General features: G+C 39.3%; 1 protein-coding gene across 2 annotated transcripts in view; it reads left to right on the forward strand.

Annotated features, from left to right (window-relative positions):
- The window catches only part of LARS2 (leucyl-tRNA synthetase 2, mitochondrial), a 107858-nt gene that overhangs the window by 43546 nt on the left and 37325 nt on the right, over window positions 1-26987 (forward strand). For both annotated transcript variants that reach the window (XM_084621300.1, XM_084621299.1), the window contains 4 exons: window positions 525-668; window positions 10853-10960; window positions 14623-14782; window positions 24068-24172. In XM_084621300.1, the coding sequence (XP_084477426.1) occupies window positions 525-668; window positions 10853-10960; window positions 14623-14782; window positions 24068-24172 (517 nt within the window). The remainder of the gene's footprint in view (window positions 1-524; window positions 669-10852; window positions 10961-14622; window positions 14783-24067; window positions 24173-26987) is intronic.

Consider the following 26987-nt stretch of genomic DNA (forward strand, 5'->3'; position numbering starts at 1 on the left):
CTTACTTATATTTACAGCTGACCAGTATTACTTATTGAACATTTTTATATGTGATTCTTCATCCTCTCAGGTTAGAGCTCCTTAGCTATAAATTTTCCTCATACTTACCCCCAGAGCTTTTGGATCAGTACCAGCCTATTTAACTTCAGACTATATTCTTGCTCTGTAAAGTCAATGAGAATGATGTTCAGTAGTGTTTTAACTTCATTATTGAAGATAACAAATGCCCTTGGGTTAGTTAGTACAATTTGTTAGTACAATCAATCCAACTGTATGTGTCTTAACTCTGTAGAAAGGTAGCAGGCTTCACTGTTGGCCTTTGAGTTCTGAAGAGCACAGTGTCCAACAGATCCTCAGTTGAGTCTCAATTCATGGAGATGACTCTAATGGACATTTTTATGCAGAGATCATGGGAGCCTTGGAAACTATCTTTGTACTGAGTACTGTCAATATCTGAGAAGTTAGATCCACTTTTTGTGACACATATACTAAAACTAGTACTTTGTTTCCTGAAACGTTTTTAGGCCATGGTTAATTGGGACCCAGTGGATCAGACTGTTCTAGCAAATGAACAGGTGGATGAAAATGGCTGTTCGTGGCGTTCAGGAGCAAAAGTGGAACAGAAGTACCTCAGACAGTGGTTTATCAAAACTACAGTTTATGCAAAGGTGAGAGTATGAGGTTTTTGGACCTCACCCCATAAAATCTTTCTTCAGGTCTTCATCAAGCTAGCAGGATAATGTTATGCATGCATGCACGCAGACACTATTATTCCTATTTGTTTTCTCCTCCTCCTCTAAAGTAAGAGATCTAAATAACTGGTTTAGGATTCAGCAGTGGAAAAGTCAAAAATGGGAATGGTTTGTTTTCACCATTAGGTGCTATTTGTTTATATCCAGTTTTTATTTTTTTCTCATATATGGCCAATCAGGAAGATTAGGTTTGCCTTTCACACGTGCTTCTTATAGGTAAGGATCAGTGTTTTAAAATATATTTGAGTTGAGTAACCCTGTCAGAGTCTCTTCTCCCTTCACTTGTCATGTGAATCTTCAGCTAACAACAGGGACTGAATAATCATTAATTATATTTTTTAAATTCTTTTTCCTCCTTGAAGCTTCTACAAAATATTTGATCATTACCCATTTAATATAAACAATCAAGGCACATACTATCGGTAGATCATCTTTCTGTTTATCTACACTCCTCTTTTGAATCCACTTGCTTTCTCTGTGATACTGTTTCTCCCTTTTTTCTCCTGGCTACTACTTTTGCTTAACCTCCAAGTATGTGCTTAAGTAACCCACCGCATAGCAATCATGCACAAAGGGTCAATGATGTGTTATGCAGTCACCTTGGATGTTGCATTAATCAAGTGTACCTTGTTTCTGCACAACGTTCTTTAGGCTTCCAGTATGTCAGGAGAGTTTTTTGGTTTGTTTTTAGAATTGGTTATTGTTACTGCACCTATATTCATTCATTTCTTAAAATAAAGAAAAAAAAATTGAACAAAAATGCTGTTTGCTCATATGGCACTTCACCAGTGATGACACATTTTCAAGCATAGAAAGAGTGACAATGCTTTAAATTTGTAGCAGGACCCCTTATTTGTTGACTATGCCGATACTATTTTAAGTAATCATGCCCATGTTCTCTCATTTTTCAAAACTATCGGTAAACTTTAGATACTGTCAAGTAACATTTATAGATTCCTTTTTTTAAAAAAAGTAAATTTTAATTAGCTTTTTTGTTTTGACAAATTTCTTTGGTAAAAGTATAATGGGCTTAACTGATGGCATTATTATTCAAACTGTTATCTGTGCATTTTAGAATCTTACACCAAAATATTTAGTTACTATGGTTACTCAGCTAGGACTGTATGCAGATTCATTGAAAAAGCTATCTGTTAGTTATTTCTGTATACAACTGTAAAATGGTATAGTTATTTTTTATGCACAGCCAGCTAAGTCTTCAAATCATGATATGTAAGGTTGGCCTTTGTTAGCCCTGCCCTCTCCTGAAGGGGTGCTATGAAAATTTCAATAACGTTTTGATATTTGGTTTTAAAAACTCATCACCAAAGAACAGAAAATAGATACATTTCAAATGTTGCAAAACAGAAATAACTTCAAAATTATTTTTTTTTCATGAATTCATATCCCTGTTTTTTGTCCAACTCTAGGGTAATATATTTATACTTATTTTAAAAGTGTGGAAATTGGCAGGAACCACAAAATCCTGCCACAGTTAAGTTTATAGCTAATGCTGAGAATTGATCTCTCTGAGTGCATGTTTTTTAAACAGATATTTAGAGGCACATCCTTCCTGTGGTATATAGGTTGAGTAGCTGGATAGTACATTATGAAGTTTTAGGCATAGCTTCCTACCCAACCCATGGATGGAGAAATGGTCAGTGAAGGGACCTACCAGCTCAGTTTCAGCTTTTCCCTTGGCTTGCCCTTACACCTAACAGTCCCTTTCTCAGCATTGTGTACGGAAACCCCTCAAAGAAGGATTCCAGCACACAGGAGTTTGTACCTTCTGGCCAGGGGTTAGGCATTCAGCTCTACCAACATCCACACTCTGTGGAATCATGGGAGTTCCACTGCTGTCCCTCCGTTTGCCTCTTTTTGAGGTAGAGAGCTAAGTGGGTGTCACTGTGAGTGTATTCATGGATGCATATGGTTTGTTAAAGTGCATAAATTACATCTCAGATATGAAGAAAAAGGCAACTGAGGAACTGTCTAATTTGAGTGAGGCAACAGAAGGAAATATTTCAGTGTTGTTAAATCCCATATTGATTTGCCTTTAGAATTAGAATTCTGTGCTCCATGGAAAACCTTTGATTGTGCTGTTAGTATCAAGGACAAAGGAAATCTTGAAAAATATCACAGATTTAAAAAGAAAATAATGCTTATTTCCTACTGTATGATTTTATTTGCCAGTATTTAGAACAGCATTTCATGCTGAAAAAAGTGAAATTTGTGAGTGATGAGCACAGGTGGGATTAATAATTAACACAAAATCCTTACAAGGAGAGAATGCTCAGATTAAAAGCAAATTCTGATTAACTTGTATTAATGGTTTGTTCTGCCATAGAAAAGTATTGCAGTATATAACTAGTCTTGTGTGTCCTGATTTCTTGTTTCTTGAATATTTTTCTTGTTTTATTTCTGTGGTACTGTGCAGAATGGCTGCCCCCTTACTCCACAATAAAATAAAACCAAATACTTGCCTTTTAGTGGAGAAGGGATCTTGACAGTATCTCAGCTAAAGTGCATAATGTAAGATAAAGGCTCAGTCGTGAGGAGAATAAAAAAGTTGCCTTTTAATCTTTAATTTTTCAGACTCTGGAATTTTCTGCTTCCCGCACTTAAGGTTCTGTCAGATTTACCATCCCTCTGGCTGAATGGGGTGGATACAAATCCCTTTGGAGCCCTTACTCTTGAGTCATGTAAAGCACTGTCTCCCGTACAGGGGCCCACAGCACTGTCTCCACAGCTCTCTTGGCACTTGTTAACGCAAGGAGTGAACCCATATCCCCCACACAGCAACACAGGAATTACTTGTAGGCATCCAGGCCAGGCAGTTCTTTCAGGCTTAATATAAATAAAGTATAGCATTAAATGCTACAACACTATAGATCTAAATTCCTACTATAATAGTAACTAAAGCAATGGACTTTCAGGATTAATTTTTTTAAATAGAAACAACTAATCTATTGCAGTGCTTGAAGTCGGATTTGTAGAATGAATATGACTGTTTTTTCCAGTTTTCTCCAAGTGGTACATTTGTGACTAAAGAATATGGGAAAAAATTCTCTTCAGTGACATAAAGAGAGAGAGAGCTGACTATTTTAGGAACTTAATTATCTTGTCTTTTATTTATCTCAGTTGTATCTGGTCAGGCAGCAGTGTTTATTGACAACCAGTTACAGAATATAGAAAGAGGCAAAAACTGCTGAGAATTGAGGCCCTTGCTAGTGAGATTTTGAAGCAGGTACAGTACCAATGTTATTTCTCCTTGTGTGTATATATATATTTTTTCAGAATACTTCACACTTGGGAAATAAGATTTAAGTGTGACCTATAGTAGTGTAGAAAGAAGCAATTGAAGGTAGAGGAATAAAATAATAAGAGATTGGGAAAAATAATTAAAAATCCAGTTCTGTAAGAAAAAAAAAGACGAGTTGGAAATACTTCAGTAGAGTATTAAATAGATGAAATATATGTAATGTTATCTTTATTTGCCACCATATTGTTGTGTGTTAAATTATAGCAAATGACTTTCTGTTGCACCATAATACTTGAATTATATTCAGTTACTGTATTGGGAGTATGGGTAAATATAGGTAAGAACTTAAATTTTGCCAGTTTAAATTTAACAGATCTTGAGTATACCCATGGCTTCCTACTAATGTGATTTCAAACCCAGCACTTTTCCCCACTATTTTGTGTTTAAGTGTAAGACATTTTTGTTTGTTAATAAATTGAATACTTTTGAAGTAAAATCATTTGCCCACTTCTTTGTGTTATCCTCTCTTATATTTGTGGAGCAGTTCAATCATCCAATTTCATAAGTGTCATCTGTAAGTAGAATAAAAAGTTTTGGTTTTACATCTTACATGTTAAGTTTTGATTTCCTCATAGGGTAGGAAATGTCTGTTTACTTCATTTACTGTCATTGAAGTATTGAAACTCTTTGTATCAGTAAGGATATGATATCAGGCATCCATCTGTCATAAAATTCATATTTCCCTAAAGTCAGATAGAGATTCAGTTTTCTTTATTTTAAAATCTGTCACCCCACTCCAGCCCATCCCTTTTAGTGCAACAGAGGAGGGATCTCTTCTTTGTTCGGAAACTATTGGGAAAATGTTTGTTTTAAGTCTCTGTACCCTGAATTTATTTGAATAGATTGCTATGTATAGGCTCTATTACCATATAATTCTTGGCTAGACTACCAAAATTTGACCTGGGTTTACTTTGACTTTGTTTCTATTGAAGATTGTTATTCATGCCTTGCATTTCCCATGTCAATTATTACAATTCCTTCTTTTAGATCTGCTTAAAATTGGTACCTTTTAACCTTCAGAAAGTAACAGAGTGGTGCTACTCTCTTACTTGAAAGTGGGACCATCTCAAAGGATGATATTCTCACTGACCTTTAAATCTGCCCTTCTGACTTCCATAACCTTCCTTGGACTTGCACTATTCTAACGTTTTGATCTCATTTACTGTACTCCTCCTTCCTGGTGTTAGAGAGTTATTTTTCTTGTGGTGCTGTATCTGTATTGTAAATTTCCTTCCTTCTAGGCCAACCAAAGGGAGGGAGAGTTCCATCTAGAAAGAGAATCTGCTACTTATTTTCTTCAAGTTTCTCTTTTAAAAGCTTCTTCTTAAATGTGAAGATGGAGTTTATGTCCCTGACAGTTTTATCCTTCTCCATTTGGCAGATAGTATTTTCTGTTTTTCATTTGTTGCAGAAGTCAGTATGATAGCTGTTATGTTTATTTCTCTGTGTGCTAGACCTACTACTGTTGGTTGTTTCTCTAGTGTTAGCTAGTAGCTAGTTAACAAATTCTACGAAGCTGTTGGCTCTAGTGGGAACTGTACACTTATTTCTGAGGGCAGAAAATGGCTCCATGTTATTTAAGGAATCCCAACAAAATGGGAAGTGATTTTTTTTAAGTATCAGCAGTAAGAATAACAGAGTTAATGATATTTAAAGTTTAAAGAGATATTTTACAATCTACAGGAAATTCCACACTGGATTATATCAACCATAATATCAGGAAAGTTTCAGGTCTAAACAAGTTAGACAATTGCCTCTTTAAATTAAATTGTATAGCTTTAAATATATATTTAAAACACACAAATATATGTAATATATACATATTTGTGATTTTGTGTGTGTGTGTGTGTGTGTGTTGTGGTGGGGGGTGGGAAGATTACAAATGTATGAAACATGTTAATAAATTGATAGCATTTTAAGTGTTTCTGCATTCTGTCTCTGACTAGAGTTTCCAGGATCTTCTCTGCAGCTGGTTAGAGAGTCAAGTGTGTAGTTTATTTGATCTCTTAGCTTTCTTATATATGTGTTAAATTAGCTTATTTACAAATCACAAGTATTTCTGAGAAAGATTTTAAAAATGTCTGCCAAATCATTCCCCTACCTTTCTAACCACTTTCCTCAAAAATATTCAGATCATGTCCACCCCTGGAAGATGCTCTCATATCTCAGTCACTTTTTCTGATCTGGTACTGATATTCTTTACTATTTCCTTTTTCTTCCCCAGCAAATGTAGATTTATTTCTGTCATTTTCTTGGTTATGAATGTGATCATTCTTTAATCTTTCCAGTTCTTTGGTACCTTACTTATGTTTGGGCTGGTCTGTATTACAAAGTAAGTCAATTTATCTACATTGCTCAGGGCTCTGAAAAATTTCACACCTGGTATGACGTAATTAAGCTGACCTGAGCCCCTGTGTAGACATTGCTAGATCAGTGGAAGTATTCTTCCGTCAACCTAGTTACTGCCTCTTGGAGAGGTGGATTTACTATAGCGATGGAAGAACCCCTTCTGTTGTTGTAATCAGTGTCTATTCAACAGCACTGCAGCAGCGCAACAGCAGCGTTTCTAGTGTAGACATACCCTGACTCCTGATTTGTATTTCTTTGTTCATTTTGTTAGTGTGTGTATTGCCAGAGTTCAGTTTAAACTTTTGTTACACCCTTATTTGTCTTAGGTCACTTAACCTTTCTCCTTGCGTCCATTCTGTTTGTCACTTTATCGCATTTGATTTTATTCAATTTTTTGTTTCAGACTTTGCTCTGCCAGTGGATGCCTTTATTTTCCCTGCTGTTTTTGGTGTCTAATCTAATTACAGAACTAGCTTTTGGCCACATTTATTTATATTTTCTCTATGGTTCCAAAATGTGTCTTCCCTGTTTGAAAACAAAGTGAGGGACCAGAATTTTCAAACTTGGATACCTGAAGTTCGACTCCTAAATCCATATTTCAGGCACCCAAATAAGTGTCTTGATTTTCAGTGGTGCGGAGCACCGTGCAGGCACACACTTATGTGAAGAATTTTCTGTGCTCACAAAGTGTATAAGGCTGTGTATTCACTGCAGAGTTAACTCTAGTTATTTACACTCAAGTTAGTCTAGATTGAGTGAGAAGGTATGTCTCCACTGCAGTACAAGCCAGAGCTCAGACTTATGCTCAAGCTCTAACCCCCCTTTCGTCTACACACAAATATCTCAGACTCTGGCTTAGACTCAGGGTCCTAGGACTCTGCAAGAGTGGAGGGTCCAAGCCCAAGTCAATGTGGGACCCAGGGTTTGAGCCCTAATGCTTTGCAGTGTAGTGTTCTATGTCAGGGGGCATCAGTGGTTATACTGAGTGTCATAGAATCATAGAATATCAGAGTTGGAAGGGACCTCAGGAGGTCATCTAGTCCAACCCCCTGCTCAAAGCAGGACCAGTCCCCAGTTTTTGCCCCAGATCCCTAAATGGCCCCCTCAAGGATTGAACTCACAACCCTGGGTTTAGCAGGTCAATGCTCAAACCACTAAGCTATCCCTCCCCCCGAAATGAGCAGCATCACTCACTTCAAGTCTACCATTTCTGTCGTCGTTCTCCTCCTCCTCTTCCTGCTGCTGCTGCATCATTAGTTCTGTCAAGTGCCTTTGGTGGGTCAGAAAATGCTGCCAAACGGACCAGCAGCATCACTTGGAAGCGCTGCCCACATCCTGAAACAGGAGCAAAAGCCCGAGCAAGAGAAATTTCTGAAATAGCGATACCTCCATATTGCTGGCTCCAGTAGCTGGGAGTACACAGACCAAAATGACAACTTATCAGGCTGTGTTGGCGGGCTGTCCAAATTTCCTGTAACATGCGGTGTGGACAGTCAAATTTTCCCACACTGCACCATGAACAAGGGGCTAAAGCAGCCACATTTCAGGAGGACATTGGGATGTCTGGGATACAGTAGTTTGGACTCAGATCTGTGTACTGCAGTGCGAACATTGGAGCCCCAGATTTGGGCTTGGGTTAAAAAACTCTTAACCTTTCGTTGGCAATCAGTGTAGATGCTCAAGCACAGGGTTCTCAAACCCAGGGTCTGCTGAGTTGAGTCCCACTAACCCGGAACTTACGTTGCAGTGTAGACATACCACAGAGTATGTTTATGCTGCAATAAAAACCCCACAGCACTGAGTCTCAGAGCTAGGTTAGATGACTTGGGCTCGCAGGCTGCAGGGCTATAAAACTGCAGTGTAGATGTTCGGGCTTGGGCTGAATCCCAGACTCTAAGACCCTGTGAGAGAGGAGGGTCTCAGAGCCCAGGCTTCAGCCTGAAACCTCTACACTGCAGTTGTATAGCCTGCAGCACGAGTCCTGCAAGCCCAAGTCAGCTGTGTTCATGCCGTGGGTCTTTTATTGCATTGTAGATGTACACACAGAGGCCATCCACACTGCAAAATAACACTCAGGCTGCACAGTGTGATTGGATTAGCTGCACAAAGTGATTATCATCTGAGGAATCGTGCTAACCTGATCTGTAGTTTATATTTTCTAATGGGCCAGCCAACACAAGTTAAATCTCTACCACACTCGGGTTGACTGTTTGTGTGCGTGGAATGGACATGAATTAGGGGCTATGTTAAAATTATAAAGAAAATCCTAATAGTCATGCAGTGGATTTTGAAGAGAACAGTATCTGTCTAGCCAGTCCTGTGTCTGTTGACCTACTTGTACACTCTTAAAATGTATTTATATATAATTATTTTAAAAGAAATTATCCACTCATTGGTTTGTACGCTGCATTCCTTGCATTGGGTTATTATATGTAAGCACTCAGTATTCACTGTAGATAGAGCCCAGTATTCTTTGGAACAGGACACTAAGCAAGGTAAATAGTCTTAACATGAACATTTAGAACAGTACATGGAACAGTAAAAGGAATTGCTGGTTTTATATTTCACTAAAGTTATTACATAACTTTTTTTAAAAGCAGCAGCAGCAGCTTAGCATTCTTATAGCTATAAATCAGCAGAAAAGGAAGTGGTTAGTTGAGGATGTAAAAGAAGGTTAATCTAATAAGGAATAATAATCCAAAACAGTATTTAGCTATGGAGTGTGGATGACGAAAATGTATTATATTGTGAATCATAGAGTGAATCATAGTAAAAACATCAGTAGCCAGCAGCTAGCATTTGTAGCATGTTTTAAGTATATAATTTTTGACATTTTTAATATAATTAAAATATAATAATTGAAAAGAGCAAATTGTGTGTTCAGTAATTATATTCTGTGAAGTGGAGCCTAATTAGTGACATATAGTATGAATGATCCATGTTCCCTGGTAATTGTAAATTAACAAAATAATGAAAGGCTTTCATGTTTCATGTTGGAGCTGTGCAATTTAAGGATAAGTGATACAGCATATTGACTTCCTCTACTTAGAAATTAACTACTGAACATTGTATCAACTGTCTTTCTGTCTGACTCATGCCTCCAGCTGTATTTCTGCCAAGGTAAAAGATTTGGACAGTGCTGGAATACTCTTAGCAAAAATGTCAAATCTTATGAAGTATAGATTGAGATGGGGTTTCCATTATACCCCCCTTTGTTTAAATTCTTTGTGTTTCTTTAATTAAAAAAACCTTTGCAAATTCTGTCGACAAAATGAGCAGATTTAACACAAAAAAGAAAAGGAGTACTTGTGGCACCTGAGAGACTAACCAATTTATTTGAGCATAAGCTTTCGTGAGCTACAGCTCACTTCATCGGATGCATCCGATGAAGTGAGCTGTAGCTCACGAAAGCTTATGCTCAAATAAATTGGTTAGTCTCTCAGGTGCCACAAGTACTCCTTTTCTTTTTGCGAATACAGACTAACACGGCTGCTACTCTGAGATTTAACACAATGCTTCCAACAGCAATCAGAATGTTGCCATGCTGTTTGTGTGCCTGAGCGCACACACTAAGAAAGCAATATGTCTATAACTGACTATATAAATGTACACAAACTGCATACGAGTTACATTAATGCAAACTGCTACATTATGGATGGGAAGAAAATAATGGATAATGTGGGAACCATCGCTGTGAATTTCTTCTTTGTTATGTGGGTAGAATCTTATCTGTAATATTGTATTAACATAACATTTTACATTTAATATTCACCATTATTGTCGGTTAATATTATTTGTATTGCAATAGCAACCAGAGGTCCGTCCCATTCAGAATTGGGCCTGTTGTGTTAGGTAAAATATAAATAAAATTACAAAAATCTCATAAGGTGTGTAAAACTGAAGGACAGCGTCAATCTCATTGTTATAGTATGACAACTAGTTGAGTTTGAAAAATTTAGGATAAATAAATGTGACCTATCTGAATACAATTTCTAGGCTATTGACTAGAGAACTAGTCCAAATATAGCATTCAGTCCTGCAAACACATATGCATATGAACAGTCCCGTTGTGCTCAACAGGACCAATCACATGCATGTTTTCAGGATCAGGACTACAATTAACACAGATTTAAAGTGGTATCTTTCCTTGTTTACTTTTTCTTCCTAGTGTTCCTGTGTTCGCTGTTTAAGACTGCCATAAGGAAGCTATGTCTCAAACAATTGATTTCACCACTTTTATGGCCTTTGCCATGTTTCACTAGTTCGTGAAAGATATGAAATTGAGGGGAGCTATAGTGCAAGAACACCTTGTTCATGTTTTTACTCCTGCAGCTCTACTGCTGTGCCTCTTTATAGAACTAAATTTAAAAGTGTTAATGTATGTGTTTTAATATAAGCTATAGTTCTTAACACCTCCTTTATATTGTGCCAGGCCATGCTTGATTCTTTGTCTGATCTCCCTGAGTGGTATGGTATAAAGGAAATGCAAGCAAACTGGATAGGTGATTGTGTTGGATGTTATCTTGACTTCATTTTAAAGGTGAGTCAGAAATTTGACCATCCCTTTCTTTGTGTGGATTATGCAAAATGACTGAAATGCATAATGGGATTTCTCTTAATATCTAGAAGACTTTTGAAAGTTAAGGATACTATTACATATTGTTTATGTGTGTGTTTATATAGATGTGTTTATTGAATGTAACACTTTGCATCATTTTTATTCTTACTGCACTATAACATTCAAAGTTCATTGAAGATTTCCTGCAGAAAGATTGTGGCAGACCTTAGTATTTTTGTAAGTGAACTTTTACTTAATAACCCAAATCTATGGCTGATCAGAATTCACAATTCTAACCCAAAGCAAATTAAGATGTGAGATTACTTAAATATAACAGGTTTAATGGAAAGCTAATGTCATGAGACTACATTTAACCACTGGATGGAGTAAAAAAACAGATATGTAGGGTTAAGATAAAATAAAGAGGACAGGTATGTTGAGTTGTGTTTCTGAGGGTTCTGGTAATGATCATATCCGATTCATGAGTCACATTTTAAAAGCTCCTGTTGTTCATTGTACTGGAATTTATTCATGGGAGAAAGGTAGTATGCATCCGATGAAATGAGCTGTAGCTCACGAAAGCTTATGCTCAAATAAATTTGTTAGTCTCTAAGGTGCCACAAGTCCTCCTTTTTTTTTTTTTTTAGTAACATTTTAGTAGCTTCTCATTAGTATAAAAAGCAAGAAACTGAAATCCTTCACCAAAATTTGTTGTTTGAGTTCAGCAGTTTGGAACCCTGTAGCTGTTCAGTTCTGTCTGTGTGTCCTAGGGTCCACAAAGTCCACTGAAGAGTGCTGAGAAGTTATACATATCTAACTTTCATCTCCAGCCATTCCCAAGAAAAGCCAGCTGCATCAAGTATAAGTGTTTTTGCTAATGTGGTTGTTAGCTCTTGGGACAAAAACCATACGAAACTATTTTAATTCTTAGTAGGACTAAAGAAAAGCCAGTAGTATTTTGCAGCTGAGTCTTTAAAACTATTTTTGGTTAAATGCTTTAGGTACAGAAGCTTTCTTTGCTTAATATTTGTTTTTCTTGCTAACATTGAGTCCTGCCAACCCGCATGACCAGCGAAACTTTTTAAAGCAACAGGGGTTGTTGAGGGTGCACATATATACCCCTCAAACCTGTAGATATCAGTAGAGCAACAGGGGTAAGAGATTTGTTTGTTTTTTCTTTTCTTCCACTGGCAATGGAAGAACTCCACTCTTCGGAAATCTGTGCTAAATTGAGCCTCTTTATATTGAAAGTACTATTTATTGTAAGTACTACGTTTAATGCAAACTAGATACTGAGGAACCTAAAGAAAAGTGCCGGATAAAATAGGTAGGTAGGTAAGGAGAACTTAAGAAAAGTACAGGTACACTTTGCCCTGTGCTCTGTTCACAGAAAAAAGAGAATATTTGACATCCTTTTGGAAAGATGCAAAAGTGAAATGACTCGATGATGATCAAGTGAGAGATTTTCAAAGGTACAAATGGTGTTAGGTACCTACCTCCCAATCACTTCGGTAAGAGTTAGGTGCCTAATTGCTATGACCTAACATTTCATAAATGACTAATGACTTTAGGTGTTTGTTTTAATTTCTGGGAGCCCAAATTGAAATACCTTAAAGGGGCTCTGCACTTCTGAAAAACAGGCTACCTTAGTTAGAGGCTTCTGTAAATGTATGCCTCGATGTGCATATGAAAATCTCCTCTGAGGGCTCCATGTGCTAGAGCATTTACTTGGACCAAAATTCTGTAGCAATTCTGCAGTAGCTTCATTTAAATTTTAAAAAGGAGGTTTTTAATTAATAAAATATGAAAATAAATATCAGTACAGTGTCCCCAGTGTTAGTCACATATTACACTTAATTTATTTTGTATTTTGCCATCTTTTCCAGTTTTCATTATGTGTTGTAAGTACAAAAATCTGCATCATTTAACTTCATTGTAGAAATGTCAGTGGGGAGGCTGGAGATGGAAACAGTTTAAAATTCTGTTTAGATTTCAGATTCAGCACCTCATTTAGATGAATAATGGGGCAATTTCTGTCAGAACTATTGTCACAGGATGCCTGCAGACTCAGAAGAACAAGATTATCTTCATTACCACTAGGGGCATAGCCATAATTTTTCTTTGTTTTTTAAATGAAAGTTTAGCTTCTGGAGCACAAGGCTGTGGCAAGGAATAGATTTTCATGGTAAATTCTGTAGCCACGGAATACACCAGTCCCTAAATAATGCTTACTGTGCATAAAGTCGTTAGTCATTTCCTTATAATACATCAAAGTGATTTGCAAACATTAACTATGATGATCTCAGAATGGGTCTGATACAGTGCTAATTGAAGTGAATGGAAAGGCTTCCATTGACTTGTGTAGGCACTGGATAAGGCTAAATACCCAAAGAGGTTCTTAAGTATGATTATCCCTATTTTACAGATGGGGAAACAGAGGCACGAAGATTCTCTTTTCCAAGGCCACAGAGAGAGATGGTGTCTGAGTCAGGATTAGAGCTCTGGAGAGTTAGCCTCTAAGGCTGCCCTCAAATACACAGCTGGCTGTGATGTTGGGAGTTATCCTTGTGTATCTGATAGATTAACTGGGCCTTTAATGTGAATAGAAAGGAAGGCGTGGTATTGTATTAAGTTAGATAGACTCTATAGGCCAAAGGTGTTAACATAACCCCAGTCCCTGTCCAACAATAAACCGTGTTAAACAAGGTCATGGGTTTGATACACAGAGACCTCGGCCAGCTTAGTACCACAGCAACCATTAAAAATCCTTATAACCTTTTATTAAAGATACAGAAAAGAAGGAAAAATAGCTAACACATTTGAAATCTAAAGTATTATGTATTAACAGTATGCCTTATTCCGGTTCCATTTAGCTAGAGAGTTTTTAGAAGGAAACACACCCTTGTTTGACAGTCTCTTAGATGGTATTAATAACTATCCTTTTGGGTAAAAGAGAAGTTAGTTGTGATATGCTAGAGTTGTTGCTTCTTCTGCTGCTACTGTTGAAGTCCAATCCCTTTCTTCCCAAGTGGTGTTTGGGACCCAGCTGGAGCCAGTAGAGGTCGCGATGTTGTCTGGGTCCCTTTCTCTTGCCCAGTCTGGTCAGGACATCTCAGGATTAGGGTAATGAAGGCCCGAGGTCCCAGGAGATCATGGGGATGGAAGCCATGAAGGTGAAGCTTGCTTCAGTAACCACCATTTCTGTTATTTCACGTTGTCGGTTCTTTCTATATTTTCTTTCCCCCTAAAGTCTGCTCCTTTTAGTAAGGAGTGATTGATGGAATAGCCCAGACCCACATTATTTTGCACACCATTAGGCCTAATATCAGATACAGCAGTTTTGGTGCACTAACTTCCAGCTCCACATCATATGTTTTTAACAAACATAATTTGAACAGTCTTTGGATTATATCAATATGTGTGTGACTTTCTGTTTGGACTAATTTTGTCTGTCTATCTGTTTCTCTTGCACTTGTTTATAACATTCTTTATTGAAAATAATTTGATCTACTTTCCATGGTTTATTCCTAATCAGGCAAAAGTTATAGACCAATTGTCACAGCAGAAGGAAAAGTAAAAAATGACCTTTTAATGGAGAAAATTAGCAATAAAACTGCTCTGAAATACTTTCTGCTCTTTATCAGGTTAATGGCCAAGAAACAGGAGAGAAGCTAGCTGCCTATACCTATACACCTGAAGCCATTTATGGAGCTTCCCACTTATATGTTCTACCTAATCATAGACTACTGCATGGAAATAGTAGTCTGAGGGAAGTGTTGCAGAGTGAATTTATCCCAGGCAAAGGTGAGTTTTTGTGCAGATTTTATTTTATTCTGAAACTGTGATAGTTTTAGAGATTAATCTTAAAAAAAAAAAAGAAAAAGAAAAAAGTGAGCATGAAAATTCCTGTTGAGGAGGAACAATTCCTTTTGATTCTTTGCACATGTCACCCTGACTTCAAGGACAGTGTGATGACAATAGCTGGAATATCAGTCTTAGTATTATAATGGTTGTAAAACCTTTAAAGAAGTCAATTGGTTGCATGAAAATAGTGGAACATATTCCTGTTTCTGTTCTCGGCCTTTTCTCCCATAAAATGGTAGAAAGCTCCAGACTGTGGTTGTAGTTGCCCAGTGGAAAATTCTCCTGGTGGAGCGTTGCCTCTTCATTGGCATAAAGCTGGCAGAGTCAGCCACAGATACCTCCCCATTCTGCTCTACCCAATCTCTGGAATGTAGGGGGCATGTGGGAAAAGTTGGGAGTCTGGAGGGAGCATGGCTAAGATATGCTTTGTCACGCTGATCCTCAGCTGGCATAACATCCCAATGGAGTAAGTTAGAGCAGCCCCAAGGCTGGCCTTGACTTATTCTGGAGCTGGCACAGACTCTCCTCCGGGCTAAGAGAGTTGTAACTGACTTCCTAACAGACACTGAACTCACCTGGGCTAAGTAGAGGTATGGCCCATTATTTTGTTACTCATATCATTGTGAGTTTCCAAATGTAACAGGATGCCTTAAAGCAGATTAAGTAGAAAATATACATATTTTATTTCCACTTCATTCTGCTAATACTTAATATTTTTTCAACTTAATAAAAACACAACTACCTTGTGTACATGTGTTTATAATATAAGGTCAAATCCTCTGCTTTGCTCCTTTTATGCTGAGTGGAGCAGATAAGGGAGACCATCAGAGAACCAGTTGTATCTCCTTGCCTCTCTTCCTGATGTCTGGCTTGGGTATAGATTTAGGGCTACTCTAAATTGCCACAGCTCACAATAGTCCCTAAGGGGCCATCTGCCTGCTGTGGGTAGTTGGAGCACAGTGCATTTCAGCTACTCTTCCACACCTTAGAGACTAACAAATTTATTTGAGCATAAGCTTTTGTGAGCTACAGTTCACTTCATCGGATGCATTCAATGGAAAATACAGTGGGGAGATTTATATACACAGAGAACATGAAACAATGGGTGTTACCATACACACTGTAACGAGAGTGATCAGGTAAGGTGAGCTATTACCAGCAGGAGAGCGGCGGGAGGAAAACCTTTTGTACTGATGATCAAGGTGGGCCATTTCCAGCAGTTGACAAGAACGTCTGAGGAACAGCGTGGGGAGGCGGAATAAACATGGGGAAATAGTTTTACTTTGTGTAATGACCCATCCACTCCCAGTCTTTATTCAAGCCTAAGTTAATTTTATCCAGTTTGGAAATTAATTCCAATTCAGCAGTCTCTCGTTGGAGTCTGTTTTAGAAGGTTGTTTTTTTGTTTTTTTTTTGAAGAATTGCCATTTTTAGGTCTGTAATCGAGTGACCAGAGAGCTTGAAGTGTTCTCCAACTGGTTTTTGGACTTCCTTCCTGGACACTACGGTGCTAATAAGCGATGGTCACATAAACACTACCCTATACCGGAAACCTACTGACCGCTATGCCTACCTACATGCCTCCAGCATTCATCCAGACCACACCACACAATCCATTGTCTACAGCCAAGCTCTACGATACAACCGCATTTGCTCCAACCCCTCAGACAGAGACAAACACCTACAAGATCTCTATCAAGCGTTCTTACAACTACAATACCCACCTGCTGAAGTGAAGAAACAGATTGACAGAGCCAGAAGAGTACCCAGAAGTTACCTACTACAAGACAGGCCCAACAAAGAAAATAACAGAACACCACTAGCCATCACCTTCAGCCCCCAACAAAAACCTCTCCAACGCGTCATCAAAGATCTACAACCTATCCTGAAGGACGACCCATCACTCTCACAGATCTTGGGAGACAAGCCAATCCTTGTTTACAGACAGCCCCCAACCTGAAGCAAATACTCACCAGCAACTACACAACAAAAACACTAATCCAGGAACCTATCCTTGCAACAAAGCCCATTGCCAACTGTGTCCACATATCTATTCAGGGGACACCATCATAGGGCCTAATCACATCAGCCACACTATCAGAGGCTTGTTCACCTGCATATCTACCAATGTGATATATGCCATCATGTGTCAGCAATGCCCCTCTGCCACGTACATTGGCCAAACTGGACAGTCTCTACGTAAAAGAATAAATGGACACAAATCAGATGTCAAGAATTATAACATTCAAAAACCAGTGGGAGAACACTTCAGTCTCTTTGGTCACTCGATTACAGACCTAAAAGTGGCAATTCTTCAACAAAAAAAACTTTGAAAACAGACTCCAATGAGAGATGGCTGAATTGGAATTAATTTGCAAACTGGATACAATTAACTTAGGCTTAAATAAAGACTGGGAGTGGATGGGTCATTACACAAAGTAAAACTATTTCCCCATGTTTATTCCACCCCTCCTCCCCCCCCCCCCCCGCTGTTCCTCAGACGTTCTTGTCAACTGCTGGAAATGGTCCACCTTGATTATCACAACAAAAGTCCCCCCCCCGACCCCACTCTCCTGCTGGTAATAGTTGTATGGTAACACCCATTGTTTCATGTTCTCTGTCTATATAAATCTCCCCACTGTATTTTCCACTGAATGCATCCGATGAAGTGAGCTGTAGCTCATGAAAGCTTATGCTCAAATAAATTTGTTAGTCTCCAAGGTGCCACAAGTCCTCTTTTTCTTTTTGCGGATACAGACTAACATGACTGCTCCACTGAAATCTTCCCCACCTGTGACCTGCTCGCTGAACTAAATGCTGTAGGGACAGTGATATAGGGATTGGCTATGCCAGGTTTATAGCTATTGGAGACTTGCCCACATGGGGGATATCCCCAACAGAAAAGATGAGCCTGATTCCATCCCTTTTGCACCACTGTGCACAAGGACAGAGCTGACCATAGAATCTTGCTCAATGTCTTTAACATAACTGCATACTGCTTTTTCCACCTCTTTCAATGACAGAATACATGGCTTAGAGAATGAAGCAGCTGTTCAAGAATTATTTTTATCTTCATTGCTCTGCCTCATTAACTTCATACCCTCCAACTTCTGCAGGGAATGAGGAAGGAATCCTACAGAAAAAAAAAAAGTGACATGTAATTAAAGAGAGTGCCATAATGTAAATGCACAGGGAGCAGATTTAAGGTACTTCCTGACTTGAATGGTTCATTTTTACAACCTTGATATTTTTCATATGGAATCAGAAGAAACTGGGGCCGGAAGGTATTGGTTATCTAGAGCCTTTTCCATGGGAGCCAGGAGAAACTGGAGCTGGGATATCAGAGGGATTCTGTTGTATTATTAAAAACTACTGTGCCTGTGAGACATGCATGTTAAGCTCTTATAACTCAGCTAAATCAAAACAGATTTTCATTGGCCCAGGGAAAGGCACAGCTGCATTCTAGGGATTATATCCTTGCCAATTTTTATATTCCTATGCCAGACGACTGGAGCACAAAAGCTGTGCAGTAAAGATCATGTGTTACTTTTTATAATGGCAAAAGTGTATTTTTTACACATTTCCTACACACAAATAGTTGAATCATTGTTGCTTCAAGTTGCCCAAAGGAATTCACCCTCCCACGAGACCAGATCTAGAAAATTTCAGCCAGAATGAAGTTTGAGAAAGTTATAAGCAATTGAAAAGAATCTTTAAAATGGAAACAGTTACACACCTTGTGACACACCCTCTGGGTACAATCTGGACTGTGGGACCACTGTGTCCCATTAATTCTCCTCCCTGGGCTGTCTCTCACAATGTGCTAATGACAAGCAGCAAAACCCCTCCAGGTGCTGTGATCACTCAGTCAACAACATGCAGGGACACACCCAGCTAAGGTGCATGAATGCTCTGTATGCCACTCATGAATTATACAGTGAGAGGCCCCAGCCAATTTCCCCAGACTTGCACCCGAGAAATGTACTGTTTTACCCAGCCCAAGACCTCCCCTTGAACCGTGCAAGCTCATCAATTAGTTTGCCACTTCGTTAAAGGAAAGTGGACATGCACCAGCCTTTGCGACTTGGGGGCTAGGTAACCCCCATTGGGTACATGCCCTCTCTGAGGAGTCTCTGGGAGAGTGGATTCTTATTGATGGGCAATCAACACATGTCTGGCTGGTCCTGATGTAAATCTGTCATGTCAGTTGTTCTTTGTTGCCACTGAAAAGCTATTTGTGGGCATTTTCCACTTACCCCATATTTCAGTAACAAACACATAGCAATACTTCATCGTTTCACATACAATGATAGTACATACAATCCAACAGGATAGTAATGTTCAACAGATTGAGACTTTTAAAATGATACCTCACAAGGCATACTGTGTACGAAACATATCATAATTATATCACAGTGGTCAATATGGGGGTTCCAGGGTGCTACCTTGAGGTAGAGTGCCACACGCCTCTACTATACTATAGCTATGCACTCGTGCCATTTACTTATGTATTTGGGTATATCTATACATAGAGGAACTGGAGTAACGTCCTGGTCCTAGTGAAGTCAAAGGGATGTCACGGTGCTTCAAGCCACATGCCGATCCCTGGGCCTATTGGTAAACGACAAAAAGTCAATGCTAGTGCCGGCGCAGAGGATAGAGTTCATCGGAGCGGTTCTCGACCTGCTCCAGAACATTCCTGCTGCTGGAAAGGTTCCACGCGTTGGCAAACCTCATTGCAGAAGTCTCCGCCTTCCCTCTGACTACAACCAGGGTGTGTCTGTATCTGCTGGGTCACACGGCAGCGTGCACTTGCGTGGTCTGCCATGCCACGCTTAGGATGCGGCCCTTGCAACAATGGCTGGGTATGATCTATTCCCAGTTCCGAGACCCCCTGGAAAAGATCATTTCCATTCCCCAGGTGTTACTTACCTCACTGTGATGGTGGACCGACCTCAGGACAGTCCTGGAGGGGGTTCCATTCAACAACCCCCTTCACTCCATTGAGTTGGAGTTGGACACCTCGGACCTGGGCTGGGGTGTGCATCTCAGCGACCTCCAGACACAGGGGGATGTGATCCCCGGAGGAGGCGAAGTTGCACATAAACATCAAAGAGCTCCAAGCAGTCCAGCTGATGTGCAGTCTTCTTGCCCCACCTGTTGGGCAAGATGGTACGAGTCCTGATGGACAACACAGCCTCGATGTTCTACATCAACAGGCAAGGGGGAGCGCGCTTGTCAGCCCCCTGTCAGGAGGCACTCCGTCTATGGGACTTCTGCATCAGCCACGAAATCCACCTGGAAGCTTGTCTCCTTCCCGGTGTCAAGAATACACTGGCGGACCAGCTCAGCAAGGACTTCTCCTCTCACAAGTGGTTGCTCCACCCGGAGGTAGCCTGCATGATCTTCCAGAGGTGGGGAACTCCCCAAGTGGAAACAGGAAGTGCCATCTGTTCTGTTCTTGGCGAGGTCTGAGCAGGGGATCCCTCTCCGACTCCTTCCTCCTGTCATGGTCAAGGAGCCTGATGTACACATTTCCTCTGATTCCACTCATAATCAGGGTCCTGGCAAAGAACAAGAGAGACAAAGCGCCGGTTTTCGTGATCGCCCCGGCATGGCCTCACCAGCATTGGTTCGGCACGCTCATGAACTTGTCAGCGGCCCCTCCCTGGCCAACTGACCAGACCTGCTGTCAAAGGACCACGGTCAGCTCCTACACCCCAACCTCGAGTCCCTCCACCTCTTGGCATGGATGCTGTGTGGCTGAACCCAGAGGAGCGGGCCTGTTCGGAAGTCATCCAACAGGTCCTCCTGGGGAGTAGAAAACCCTCAACTAGACTGACTTAGCTGGCCAAGTGGATGAGGTTTTCCTCTGGGGGTCCGAACGTGGCATCTCTCCCTCGCGTTCTTCCATACAGGCTGTCCTGGACTACCTGCTCCATTTGAGGAACCAGGGGCTGGCGCACTCTTCAGTTGGAGCAGTGGTTCTCAAACTTTTGTATTGGAGACCCCTTTCACACAGCAAACCTGAGTGTGACCCCCCCTTATAAATTAAAAACACTGTAAAAAATATTTAACGCTGTTATAAATGCTGGAGGTGAAGCAGGGTTTGGGGTGGAGGCTGACCACTCGCAACCCCCCATGTAATAACCTCGTGAACCCCTGAGGGGTCATGACTCCCAGTTTGAGAACCCTTGTATCAGAGTGCATCTAGCGTCCATCTCCGCTTTTCACCCACCAATCCAAGGACAGACAGTGTTTTCCCATGACATAACGGTCAAGATTCTTGAGGGGGCTCAAGAGACTCTTCTTGTGGATATGGGTTCCTGTCCCACAGTGGGATCTTAACTTGTTCCTCTCTAGGTTCACTGGCCCGCCCTTTGAGCCGCTCAGTCCCTGCTCCTTTTCCCACCTGTTATGGAAGGTCATGTTCCTGGTGGCGGTGATGTTGATGTCAGAGAGATGGGTCTCTGAGATAAAAGCCTTGACCTCAGAACCACCGTACATGGTCTTCTACAAAGACAAAGTTCAGCTGCAGCCCCACCCAGCCTTCCTGCCGAAGTTGATATCCACCTTCCATTTAAACCAGGACATCTTCCGGTATTCTGGCCCAAACAGCACGAGACCAGTGAAGAGAGGGTCTTCACTCTCTGGATGTCCGAAGGGCCTTGGCTTTTTACTTAAAACGTACCATAAATCAACATAGAACATACCATAAATCAATGTTCCGTAAATCAACTCAGCTCTTCATCGCTATAGCAGACAGGATGAAGGGCCTTCTGGTGTCCTTGCAGAGGATTTCCAGTTGATTCACCTCATGTATAAGGACCTGTTGCCACCTGGCAGGGGTTCCGCCACCACCAATTGTCAGAGCCCACTCTATGAAAGCTCAGGCATCTTCAGCGACCTTCCTGGCACATATCCCTATCCAGGATATCTGTAAAGCCTTAACGTGGTCCTCAGTGCACACATTCACTGCTCGTTATGCCATTACTCAACAGGCCAGAGATGACGCTGGGTTTGGCAGAGCTGTTTTGCGATCTACACGTCCGTAAACTCCTACCCACCTCTATTGGCACTGCTTGGGAGTCACCTAATATGGAATAGACCTGAACAAACCCTCAAAGAAGAAAACAGTTACCTTTTCAGTTAACTGGTGTTCTTCGAGATGTGTTGCTCATGTCCATTCCATATTAGGTGTGTGTGCTTGCGACATGCACCGGTGCCGGAAGTTTTTCCCTCATCAGTATCCGTAGGGGACTGGCTCTGGCACCCTCTGGAGTGGCGCCCGCATGGTGCGGTGTAAGGGGCAGTGCCCCCCATCCCCCCGACAGTGGGGAAGGAGGGTGGGTTGTGGAATGGACATGAGCAACACATCTCGAAGAACACCAGTTACGGAAAAGGTAACAGCTGTCTTTTCTCTTGTTTCTGGCCCCAACCTAAGGCTAGTTCATATGAGTTCGTGATAATCCCTTATTCTGCTTGAGAAATTTTTCTTAGATACCAAATTTCTGGTTTCTACAAGGCCTTTTGTGTGTTGCTTATTCTGCTGCCTGGGAGGGAAAGTGAGCAACTTCCTGTGACATCTCTCATTGTGAGGGATAGATGGTAGGAGTTACTCTGGTAAAACCCTTGACCTCTGAAGGATAACTTAGTTCAACTATCTGAGCAAAAAGATATGAGAGAGCTCCCAAATCTATTTCTGTCAGATCCCTCCATGCTGCAATACCTATTTCTTCTGCAAGATATCAGATTGACTGGAATTTATTAGGGCCGTCAAGTGATTAAAAAAATTAATTGTGATTTAGTTGTGCGATTAATCATGCTGTTAAACAACAATAGAATACCATTTATTTTGAATATTTTTGGATCTTTGCTACATTTTCAAATATATTCATTTCAGTTACAACACAGAATACAAAGTATACAGTGCTCACTTTATATTTATTTTTGATTGCAAATATTTGCACTGTAAAAAAACAAAAAAATTGTATTTTTCAATTCATCTCATACAAGTACTGTAGTGCAATCTCTTTACCATGAAAGTTGAACTTACAAATGTAGAATTATGTACAAAAAAAACTGCATTCAAAAATAAAACAGTGTAAAACATTAGCTCCTACAAGTCCACTCAGTCCTACTTCTTGGTCAGCCAATCACTCAAACAAACAAGGTTGTTTACAATTTGCAGGAGATAATGCTGCCTGCCTCTTGTTTACAATGTTACTTTCAGGTGACGTAAATAAGAAGCAGGCAGCTGTATCTCCCGTCAGTGTAAACACACTTGTTTGTCTTAGCGATTGGCAGAATAACAAGTAGGACTGAGTGGACTTGTAGGCGTTAAAGTTTTACACTATTTTGTTTTTGAGTGCAGTTATATAACCAAAAAAAATCTGCATTTGTAAGTTACACTTTCACGATAAAGAGATTGCACTTCAGTATTTGTATGAGGTGAATTGAAAAATATTTTTTGTTTATCATTTTTATAGTGCATATATTTGTAATAAAAAATAATAATATAAAGTGAGCACTGTGCACTTTGTATTCTGTGTTGTAATTGAAATCAATATTTAAAATGTAGAAAAACATCCACAAAGATTTAATACATTTCAATTGGTATTCTATTGTTATAAGTGTGATTAATCATGATTAATTTTGTAAATCATGATTAATTTTTTTGAGTTAATCGCATGGGTTAACTGTGATTAATTGACAGCCCTAGAATTTATTATTTTAAAGGGACACTGTCAGCCAAAATAATGCTTTGGTCTGAAATTGTTGTACCTACTGTTGTTTCGAGAAATGTCTAAAATGAGTGACCCTGAAAGAAATTGCAGGAAAATAATGTATTTCACTTGGTTCACTTTGTACATTATCAGTTCTTTGCACATTCTCTGTTCCTCTGGTTCTACTGTATTTTGAGTTAATTTCTCTTATTTGTGGGGATCTTTCACATGCCATCAGGAAGCAGAAAAACAGTTTTTTAAATCACAAAATGTGGCAGCAGGACCTATAGAAGCTTTTAACAGCTTTAAATTCATATTTTGAAATTGACTAGATTCTAACTTGAGCCTCTCCCTTTAAATAAAGAAAGTACTTTGATTCAGTGAGTTACTTCATAAAAAATTAGGATGCAAAGCACAGAAATTTTCATGTTAATAAGTGAGATTCTTAGTACTGTTGGTGTCATATTTTAATTATTGTAATCTTTACGTGTATTTGCAGACTGTCTTACATCAGTGACAGCAGTGAATTTACTTACCAGACAGGAGGTTCCTGTAGTAATCTCTGCAAAATCAGATTTTGAGAACTATATTGATACTAAAATAGGTAAGTGACATTTAAAATACAAGAGCAACATTCAGGTTTTTCAGTTACTATTTTGGAATACCAGAACTGCTGCTGTAAACCTTTGAAGATAATGGCTGTCTTAGGGCCTTTAGAGGCCATATTCTTCTTAATTAAGGGAAAGAAAAGGTAGCTACGGAGAATTTGTTACAGGTCTGAATACAAAGAGACAGGGTAATATTTTTCTCTTTCATTACAATATATTATAAAAAATTAATAAAATTAAAAGCTGACTGTAGTGAGACCCCCAAGCTTGAAGACCTCCACATTTTCTCTTAAGAATTATAATACAAGACATGTGAATCTGAGTGTCTGTTTCTCACACATACCAAAACAGAACCACATCAATGTTTAATGTAAAAAATATTTGCCAAAGACCCAAACTCATAACAGTATAGTTTTGCTGTGCCTACATACAATAGAACCCCCCAAACAAGATAACTTAAAAATTGCCTTACTTCAATAATGTATCAAACCATCAATCCAAATTTGGCTTTATCTAGTTGTATTTGTTTTGATATCAATAAAATACAGAATGTACAGTAATTGTGTTTGATCATGGTCAGTACCATGAATGTACCATGAATGTACCATCCCCAGGGCTCTCAGCTCTGTCTTGCCTTGCTACTTCTCCTAGACTCTCTTCTGCTTTTTTCTTTGCACCTTGCTGCTTTTACGTCCTGGGAAGGATTAGCCTATGTATGCTACCCTACCGGGCAGGACCAGGCTGGGTGGCACATGTGGAATATTAGCCCAAATGTGCAGCTTTCTGGAAAACAAGGGCCACTTCAGAGGTCTGATTGAACAAAAAATCCATAATAAAATACAGTGTTCCTTTTGGTGGGTTCTTTTTAAATCAGTTTTTAAGTTCATTATGTTCTCATAAACTGCTGAATTTTCTTAGAAATTCTTTAACAGAACAGTTATTAGAAAAAATGGATTGAATAAATCAAGTGATATAACTAGCCTACAAGCTGTGATAGTATGAGTTTCACAGCATGGGTTGGAACTCGTTAGCCCAATCATATAATAGACTGTATTATTATGCCCAGTTTAGAATCAGTAAAATGTAGGTGACTGATGTGAACTGTTAAAGTGAGAAAATTTTTTAGGTTGTTTTTACCTTCGTCTTATTTTCCTTCACAAAAAAATGTTTTAGATAGTCTTACAGAGCTGTAAAAGCTTAATACATGTTTGGAAGATGTATATGAACAAGTGTGGGGGAGGACATTGAGGAGGGAAGACAGAAGGGAACAAAACAAAGTGTGTCTTGGATCTTTTCAATTTCCTTGAGATTAAAAAAAACAAACAAAACCTAGCTCAATTTGTCCTAAAAGTGTTTTTTAAAACCTTAAAGATTCCATTTATTGTCTTTCTCCTGTGTTTTCCGTCTTTCTCACTCAGTCAGTCAATGCCTTCCTTTTCGGTGTCCCCCTCTCAGCCTTTGCAAAGCCAGCCATGGTTACAAAGTCTTGTAACTTTTTAAAAAGAAAAGGAGTACTTGTGGCACCTTAGAGACTAACCAATTTATTTGAGCATAAACTTTCGTGAGCTACAGCTCACTTCATCGGATGCATAATAAATTGGTTAGTCTCTAAGGTGCCACAAGTACTCCTTTTCTTTTTGCGAATACAGACTAACACGGCTGTTACTCTGAAACCTAACTTTTTAAAGGTATTCATCCTCTTCAAGATGTTTAGCAAACTTGGCTGTTTTATTTAGAGTCCAGATTTTCAAGAGTCTCCAAATTTGCACATTCAGAATTTTAGCACATACTTGTTTGTGTATGTATTGAGTTGCTTTGTACACACAAATTGCTTCAAACATAAAGTTTGAATGAATAAGTTATCTAAAGAAAATTTCAAGATAAAGAAAGTCAATCTCCAGGCTGTTAATCTGGAGCTTTTTGTAAGAACTAAATTCAATAAAAAATTAGTTTAATAATATTGTCTGAGTATTGATCGGATATTTTGCTGCATCTTTATTAGTTTGGGTGTGGTATACCATCAGTATTAATATGACTTCCATATGTCATCTTCTTTATTGACTCCTAGTGATGATTTGGTATAATACAGTTCCTTTCAACATTTTTGTCAAGTAGTTCCACTTTAATCTCCAAGGAGTACGTAACTAATACGCCATTATATTTTTGGGAGCCAAAGTATATCAGAACTATTTCTGGAATAGGAGAAGCCAAATAATTGAGATTTCCTAATATTACTTTTGATGACAAGCCTTTATTTTGTTCACTGGCGTGTACTTTGGTCTTACGTATGCTGGATACCTCCCAGCTCTTCCCAGGAAATGCTGGATGCCAACTGTTGAGTTTTGATAAAGGACAGTGGCATTGTCCTCTTCTCTAAAGAAAAATAGACTAAAATGTGGGAGCTGCTTTCCTCTATTTGTGCAGCATATGGTAAAACCACCTGTGGTGGATTGAAGGGGGTTCTTAGTAAGATACCGATATACCATACTTTATTGAGGTTTAAGAATGGCAATAGGGAGCTTCTGCTGTGGAGTTTCATATTGATTCCACATTTTGGTTTCCTTTTTGTTTGTTTGTTTTTTGTTTTGCATTAGTTATCTGCTTCTGTATTTCCATATATCGACACAGCTGAAATATTTAACACAATGGGCAGTTTTGTGGCTGAGTAAGGGTGTATGTTAAACAGTCTTTTGAATTCAAGTTTGTATTGTGATAATTCTAAGGTGGTTGGGGGGGGTGTGTGTTTGTTTTTTGCTTGTTTTGTTTTGAGAGCCTCTAGATCTGTAATGTCAAAAGTTGTTTCCAAGAATA

The sequence above is a fragment of the Lepidochelys olivacea genome, assembly GCF_965140295.1.
Source record: "Lepidochelys olivacea isolate rLepOli2 genome assembly, chromosome: 2".
NCBI classification, from domain to species: Eukaryota; Metazoa; Chordata; order Testudines; family Cheloniidae; genus Lepidochelys; species Lepidochelys olivacea.